Consider the following 8,737-nt stretch of genomic DNA (forward strand, 5'->3'; position numbering starts at 1 on the left):
CTTTGATGATGCTTAGGGAAAGCATGTAAATTAAGTTAAAAAAAAAAAAGTTTCAGAAAATAAAAAATATGTCTATTCGATGACTGCAGTAAGATATTTAGCCCCAGCTAGGTGCTACTTTATAGGATGCCTAAAGTTAGACTTATGTTCATGGAAATGTATATATCAGCTGTGCTTGCTATGACAATATTTAAATTAATTAACAACTTCAGTGATTCAATAACATGTGGGAGGAAAACAGTATAGAAAGCAAACATAGATACCAGAGAAAGTGTGGGAAGAGAGTGGAAGATAGCAGAGGGTAAGAGATAAGGAATCAAGGATGGGAAAAAAAAAAAAGGCAAAACATACAGGAAACAAGAATTGGAAAATTATTTGTTGACAATAATGTATGTTGATGTGCTTGATTGAGACAATATACAGTGTACTCTGGATGGAAAAATCTCATTTTGTATGCTGTAATGAAGTACAATGAATGAATGTAAATAAATAAATTTAAATTAAAAAAAAACACCATCATTTTAAAAAAACCTTATAGAATTAACATTTTAACTTACAGTGGAAGCAAAATGCTTCCATTCTCCAACTCTGTTTAGCCAACACCTGCTAATCAATTGTGGCACTCTTACCCACAAATTTCTAAGAGCCAGAATTTTCATAAATAAAAAAAAAAGAAGAAAAAGAAAACATATGCTATCCCAGGACCACATAAAATCTTTTACAATAGACCTTTTACAAGGTCTGAACCCTTAAACAGGTGATTTCCAAATGCATGGAGTATTATATCCTCAGTATCCTAGAAGATTTGCCAGTAAGTCTTTCAACTAACAACGTACTATGTGCCAACTGGAGAACATAGTTTACTGAATTTATGCCTTTCTCATCACTCTTCTCCACTTCTAGGTTCTCTATTCAAAATTTTCTCTATCAGTCAGAAAATTAAATTACACCTTTTTCCTGAATGGCTTCCTTTTATCTAGGCTTCTTTTTTATCCAATGACCTGATTTATCTTGTATTTACTTATTCAAATTTACTGAGGTCTGATTGTTGTCTTATTTACTGATGGCCCTAATAAACACAACATACATTTATTAAATGATTAGGAAGTCAACCCCCATGTTGAATAATAAAGATAGAAATGTGTCTGTTTTAGACTTCATAATCCATCACTTATACATAATTTTTGGTGTTTGCTGCTTTATTTTTATTGCATTTTATGTCTCACACACACAAAAAAATTACACTCAGCTTTTCCCAAAAAGCTAAAATTCATTATATTAGTACACTCACAATTTGACAATAACCCGTTTAATGTCTGTGTACGGCATACTGAAAATACGTCTACATTTCACTAATCACTACCAGCTTACATCATCAGTAGTAGCAAGGCTTTCGCTGGGAGTAAGTTCTGAGTTTGATGCTATCCAAGTCCCAGAGTTCACTGACTTTACATTTTTCCCTTCCTTTTCATGGCTTTCAGAAATATGCCTGGATACTATGTCCTAAGTAAGAAAACAAGATAGTTATTTATACAAAATATATATATGCTTCCTCACAAATTTATGTTATAAATTTAAATGTAGATTCAATGGGAGAACAAATGTAGTACTTCTTACCTAACAAGTGTAAAAACGAAATAACGTTACAGATAAAGCACTGAGCCTGGCCACAGTGGCATAGATGGTAGGATGCCTGCATGATATGGGAGTCGTAAGAGGAGACTCTAGGTTCAGTTCCCAGGCTGACCTGAGCAGGCCAGGTGTCCCTATAGACACACCTGTGATTCTCACTAGCTGGGCAGTGAATTGTGCTATGACAAAACCTCCTTCCCCTTCCTCCCTCATGAAATAAATAAGCTTAAAAATAAGTAAGCTTAAAAAAAAAAAAAAGACACACGTACACTCAAAATTTGTTAAAAAAAAAAAAAAAAGAAAAAAGACTAAGAGCTACTTAAGATATACAAGGAGTTTTAAATAAAATGTCAACAAAAAATACAACAGGTTAGCCCCACGGCACATTAGTTAAGGGAGCCAGAACCACAGTTTGAACCAGGCCCCAACACAGGCTTGAAAAACATGTGCGGTATATCTCCAAAGGAATCGCAGCACGAGTACACCCCACTGAGGGATGCTTTCTCCCTCCAGCTCTTTCTTGTCTTTCTCTGGCAAGCACAAACATCCACTACCGAAAAAAAGGGAAAAGAAAACATAAAAATATAGAGAGAGTAAGGACATACTTCAGTTTATGAAAGCAAACAGCAACCAAGCTAATCGTGAAGAAAGGTGAAAAGAGAGTAGGAAAAAAGAATATTGAGTACCAGATACCTGCAATGCATATAAAGCCCTCTGTCTCAAGTAGTCTGTATTAAGTAGCTGAAGTTCATGGAAGAGTTCAATGAGAAAATGTGGACGAGATTCATTTTGAGAAATTAATGTAGCTACTTCTGAATAAATAGTATCCCGTAAAGCTTCAAACATAGAAAAATCACTCCCAGTTTCTGGAAGACATAAAAGACCAGGATGTTAATGATAAAATACCTTCATGACTGTATCTATTTAACTTCTGTCATTACTTTAAGCTTTAAATTACTTAAAAATCAGAACATGACTCTATTTCTGGGCTTTTAAAGTAGAAAGAGAAGTTTAAAATTATCAAGATAAAAATTAAATTTTAAAGTATCAAGAGAAATATTATACATTAAAGAAATATTGAAATACATGAATACCATTACCATGTATTACTTCTCAATTAAAACGATCTGAAAATATTACACGTTTCATTAAAATAAGTAAAAATTAGCACTTTAAATAAATGCAAATATTATTATCTTTTTTGGCTGATATAAATGTCACTACAAAAAAGAAAATTGGGGCCAGCAGTTAGCATAATGGCTATGTCACTGGACTCCCATGTGGTCGACCACGGTTCGCGTTCCAGACCCAGTGGCTTAAACTCACACCGGGCACATGTGCGTGTGTGCCCAAGAACCCAAGAGAATAGAGAAGGGAGTGCGGCATGGCCATCCCCTCTGGGGGGTGATTTCTCGCTTTCTGTCTCTCTGTCTCTCTCTGTGTTTCTGGCGTGCGCAAGCACCCTATAGCAAAGACCTCTGCAAAAAAAAGTAAAAGAAAACTTTGGTAATGTTGAGAACAAGCTAAATGGTGCCATGAAGGCCACTATCTTTTTTTTTTTTTTGGAGAGATTTTCACTGTAGGGCACGTGCACTCGCCAGACAGACAGAGAGAGACATAGAGACAGAAAGCAAGAAATCACCCCCCAGGGGGGATGGTCACGCCGCAATCCCTTCTCCTCCATTCTCCTCTCGGGATCTTGGGCACGCACACACACGCGCCCGGCGTGAGTTTTAAGCCACCGGGTCCGGGACACGAACCGCGGTCGACTACGTGGGAGTCCAGCGACATAGCCATTGCGCTAACTGCTGGTTCCCAAGGCCACTATCTTAAGGACTGTCTAACAAGGACAACTAATTTTCAAATCTTGTCTATCATTTAGAAACATGTTGTGCCAATAAATAAATTGTAACTATAGCATAACAGGCCAATTTCACTAGTTTATTTTTTTATATTCTGTGCAGGCAGCAGGCAGTAACCCAACTCAATTTCCAGTTTCATAGTATCCAGGCATCATTTTACTATTTAGTTACAATTCTGTTATGTTTGCTGACAACACAGAATTACTGCTCTTAAGCATATAGTTATACTCTTCATTTAAAGAATACAAATAGCAACTGTTCACATTTTGAGTTCCTTATGGGGAAAAGTCTCCAAATAGCTCTTCTAGATACCAAAAAAAATCTCCAAATAGTTCTATAAATTTTCTAGAGCAATACTAGAACCTCAAGTGGCTAAGTAATCAGGTTTTATAAAAAAAAAAAATAAAAAATCAGTGGTAAGTTTTCAAGAAAGACAATAAAAAATATTGAGTGTTTTAATACACTTATACTTTCAAATTACATGTCGAGAGCATAAAAATTTAATCCTTTTTTTAAGAAAAAAATAAGATGATGAAAAAAGAAACGTGTTTTAATGGAAATGTACCCACCAATTATCTAAGTAACTTAACATCTTCAGGCCTCAATTTCTACAAGTATAAAATATTAACTGTGAACATGCAACTTTGTTATCATGCCTCAGACAACTACATGTATAGAATGAAGTGATCTACAAAAGTTCTGCCAGAAGTTTTAAGATGTTCAAATGTATTATTACAAAAATGACTTTATTATTATAAGCAGGATTTAAAACTACCTCTAAGAAATCTCTACTTACAGGAAAAATCCAGATAAGAAAATAGATTTGATATGCAAACTTTCCATTTATAATACATATCATATTGCAGTTTGATCAGTTGCATAATTTTGAAAATGTTTCTTTCAAAGCAGTAAGAACAAAGTGTATTTAATGACATCATTAATAGCTCTGTATGTGATGGAATCAGCACATGGTGTAATGATTATGTTGCTGGACTCCTGCATACTTGACCACAGTTCAAGTCCTAGAGATGGTGGCTCAAAATTCACGCTGCGAGTGTGGGCACGCCCACCCAAGATCCCAAGAGGAGAATGGATGAGAATGGATTGTGGCGTGGCCATCTCCCTAGGGAAGGACATCTCGCTTTTTGCCTCTCTCTCTGGTGGGCGCATGCACCCTACTGTAAAAATCTCTCTAAAAAAACCCAGAAATATCTCTGTATGTGACAAAATTATCACTCCAAATTACATATCATTATAAACTAAATTATTCCCAAGTAATAAGTTATCCTAAATATAGCCTCATCCTTCCCTTCTACAGTCAAGGGATAAAATGTTTACACTAATTACTCCTCCTAGATTAAAACTGATTAGTCTTGGCTAGAAAAATTCCTGTCAGGTTTTTCTAGCCCCATATTGTCTTTATCCTACTTTCAGGGCTCTTTTCTTCTGGAAGTGCCAGATAAATTCAGCTTTGTTAGTTCTGGGTCCTTCTTTTACTTCTTTAAATCACCATAAAGGCTGAAGCAGGTTTTTATTTTTCACGTATATATAGTTACAGGAATTTAAGAATATTTATCATTCTAAATCATACAGAACTGTTTTTAATGAACCGCATTTAAAGACAAAAATAGCATTTTGAAATCTTTAGAATTTTCCATGATCTTTATCACTGTCTTTGCATTTCAGCTGTTTTTGTCTGATGGTCTACTTTTTTTAGATGTTAAGAACTAATGAAAAATAAACAACTACAATATAAAAATTTTTGTTTCCGAAAATATTAATGCTTTTATAAACACCTAAGAAATATAAAGTAAATAACTTCAAATCAAATAAATCATTAAGAAAGGTTTCTATCACCCTATGAATGTGTTGGTTAGGTTACACAAACTAAGAGAAGATAAAAACAAGAAAAACAATCAATTTTACCAACCAAAAATTATAAATGAAAACCTTCAGAAGTTTATGAATATGAAATTATTTTTCACAACAGTCACATAACATTTATACACTAACCTAAATGTAAACAATCAGTAAAATAAAACTAAGGATTTTAGGACCAATGACAAAACAAAAAGTGGACACCAAAACTAAGCAGATTGTTACCTGGCGCTTCATTGCATGCATTTCTGTTAGACTGCTGTAGTATTCTCCTAGCATGTGCTGTAGGAAAGGGCAGACACAGGATGAACATAAAATGTGTATGAGCAGTAAAGACAGGGTCTATAATATGAATAAGTGAATGAAAAAAAAAAAAGAAATAAGCAAAGTTCTTTAAAATTGCTTCTCTGAACTAAAATGTTTGTTAATCACAAGATACACTCAACCAATCCTCTATTTTAAAATAAACTGACCAGGAAAAAATCTTAAAAGGTTTCCTATAAACTTATATTACTGTGACTGATAGTGAGTACTATAGTAAGTTCCTATCATGTAGTTGGAAGCGTTACACATCTAGATGAACCTCTCAGAAAGCCCAAGGAAGAGGACTGCCCTGCTCAATACTAGCAGTCTTATGTACTGTAATATAATCATATATTACAGGTAGAGTAACAAAAAGTGTTAGCACATGCTTTCAAGAATTTTAGGGAAATAATTAAAACGGCAAACAATCTTTTAAAAATGTGTATATATAAGTATACACAAATGTATACATACATAATCTGAATATTTTAAATTCACCAAAATTCAATATTATTCCATGTGATAGTAATAATGTCTGAAATACTATAACTATCAATTATTTAAGTAATTGATACTCTATTTATTAAGGCTTTTGATTTAGTGCCCTTCTCCAAACTGCACCCAACTTTTAACTTTTTGAAGATACTATTTGGTATAGACAGCTAAAGAAAATGAGAATCACAAAATTTTAAAAAGTGCTTGGTTTGGGAAAACAGAATTAATATTTTTGCTGAAAGGATTCTGAAGTTAGCAAGAGACCAGGACTCAAAATTCAGTTCTACCATTGCCTAGTACTATGAGCTTTCTGATGTCATTTCAAAATACAAACAAATGTGCTATTTATTTTCTGTCTCCAAAACTAGTACTCATTCCAAAAGTTTTAGAAAACACAGACAAGTTTAATGATGCTAAAACCACTGTTAACATTTTCATATATTTTTAGTCTTCTTCATTCAAATTTTTGTTTCTATATAGTAAAAATCATACTGCTCAGACGACACTAAAAGCCGTGCCCCTCACTCTTATTTCCTTAGGATGGGTTCCTGCATGTGCAGTTACTGGACTAGGGCATGGCTTCTGAAGCTTTCCAGAGAGTCTACGTCAGGTAACTACTGGCTTTACTAGTGCTAGAGAGGAAAGGTACCCTGCCTAACGGTGTTCCGTCATCTGGAAAATGGAAATAAAACAAATTAATATTATGAGACTCAACTGAGATTGTAAATAATTTAATTAAAATACACTAATTTTGTAGATCATGAAATAATAATAATGCAATGATGTAAACAGTAGCTACTATCACTCTTACCCAGGGTCTTACTGACAACAGAGATTATGAGCCTGTATTTACTGCCTCTTCCTCCCTATTCCTTTGAGATACAATTATTCTTTACAAATAAAAGTGCAAGTACATATTTAAACTAAAATGGTGGCAAATACATATGACACCATTCATTGAATAAATGCTCTCACTGACAGCCTACCAGGTATTATGCTCACGGTCAAAATACAAACATGAAAAAGTATTATCTGCTGCCGAGGGACTCAAAAGGGCCATACAGACACTCAGACAGGTAAGTGCTACATCATATGGTATAGACAACAAAACATGTTCAGACAAGCCGAAGGAACCTATTCTAGCTTGGATCTGGATACAATTTCATGGTTGTAGATATAAAAGTTTATGTAGGCATCCAGCAGAGAAAAGGGATTACAGAAGAAAAAAACAGTTGAGGCAGAAAAGACAACTGTTGAGGCAAGAAACAGCATGGTAGCTATGGGAAAACTTTAGCTCAATTCCACTGAAAAAATAAACTTCAAGGCAGAGGGCAGTACAAATCCGTGATGACCATGTATGTTACAATAAGGTATTCTGACTTTACCCCACAGGCGTGAGGAAGCCAAAAATTTTAGGCAGAGTGATATGATTGCATACAACTCTTAGAATTTTCAGAATCTCAAAACAAGAGTTCACACTGATGTTAACTACTGTTTAGAAAAAAAATTATTAAAGTATGTCCAAAAGCATAACAATATTTCCAGTTCATGTTTCTTGATACCAAGAAATATATACTGTTATCTCTCCTATAAATCCTTGCACATGATAAAAATGTGATAGACCAGTTTTAAAACTTTCTTCACAACAACAAAGCTTTTCAAATCTAGGATTAAGAACTCCTTAAATTAAAACAAACCAAAAAAGAACATACCTGAGGATATTTCTGCAGACCTACTATATTTTATTATTTTTTCCAGCTGCTCATGATTCTTTCTGCTGAATACTTTTGCTTGAACAGGCTCTTCAGTCTGGGCTGAATGTCTGTTCCTACTTTTGCCAGGTTCACATGTGCTAGACATACTGGCACTTTCATACCCTTGAGTAAAAAAAGTGACAACTGTTAACAGTTGTAACTAACTCAAACTGAAGGAAAATTGATTTCCATTTAGAATGTTATGAAGCCCCAGTATAAAAAGAATACAAGACAGTAAATAATACATCTGGGATATACCTTTACGATAACCTTTGTCAGCAGGGGATAACTAATAAATTTTAACACTTCACTGTCCCTTGAGATGTTTTAGCAAGTACATCTCAATTTCAAGTATATAACGAAAAGGACCAGGTGCAGTAGCATGCACCTGTAATCCCAGCAACTTGAGGAGGTTGAGGTAGGAGGACTGCAAGCTCAAGGACGGCGTGGACAACAGAGGCCCTGTCTTAAAGAGCTGGACGTAGGGCCAGACAGTGGCTCAGTGGTAAAACACGTCGCTCTGTGACAGTGGCTGAGGTAAAACACGTCACTCTGTGACAGTGGCTCAGTGGTAAAACACGTCACTCTGTGACAGTGGCTGAGGTAAAACACGTCACTCTGTGACAGTGGCTCAGTGGTAAAACACGTCGCTCTGTGACAGTGGCTGAGGTAAAACACGTCACTCTGTGACAGTGGCTCAGTGGTAAAACACGTCGCTGTGTGACAGTGGCTGAGGTAAAACACGTCGCTCTGTGACAGTGGCTGAGGTAAAACACGTCACTCTGTGACAGTGGCTCAGTGGTAAAACACGTC

General features: G+C 35.2%; 1 protein-coding gene across 22 annotated transcripts in view; it reads right to left on the reverse strand.

Moving 5' to 3' along the window:
- Positions 1–8,737, reverse strand: part of PCM1 (pericentriolar material 1) — a 120,682-nt gene that overhangs the window by 36,705 nt on the left and 75,240 nt on the right. For 8 of the 22 annotated variants that reach the window (XM_027772335.1, XM_027772334.1, XM_027772331.1 and 5 more), the window contains 4 exons: positions 7,883–8,047; positions 5,598–5,654; positions 2,326–2,498; positions 1,372–1,503 (listed from right to left, as the gene is read on the reverse strand). In XM_027772335.1, coding sequence (XP_027628136.1) covers positions 1,372–1,503; positions 2,326–2,498; positions 5,598–5,654; positions 7,883–8,047 — 527 coding nt within the window. The remainder of the gene's footprint in view (positions 1–1,371; positions 1,504–2,325; positions 2,499–5,597; positions 5,655–7,882; positions 8,048–8,737) is intronic. The other 14 variants (XM_027772339.1, XM_027772348.1, XM_027772347.1 and 11 more) reach the window with 2 other exon arrangements.

The sequence above is a fragment of the Tupaia chinensis genome, unplaced genomic scaffold, assembly GCF_000334495.1.
Source record: "Tupaia chinensis unplaced genomic scaffold, TupChi_1.0 Scaffold000271_1, whole genome shotgun sequence".
In the NCBI taxonomy this organism is placed as follows: domain Eukaryota; kingdom Metazoa; phylum Chordata; class Mammalia; order Scandentia; family Tupaiidae; genus Tupaia; species Tupaia belangeri.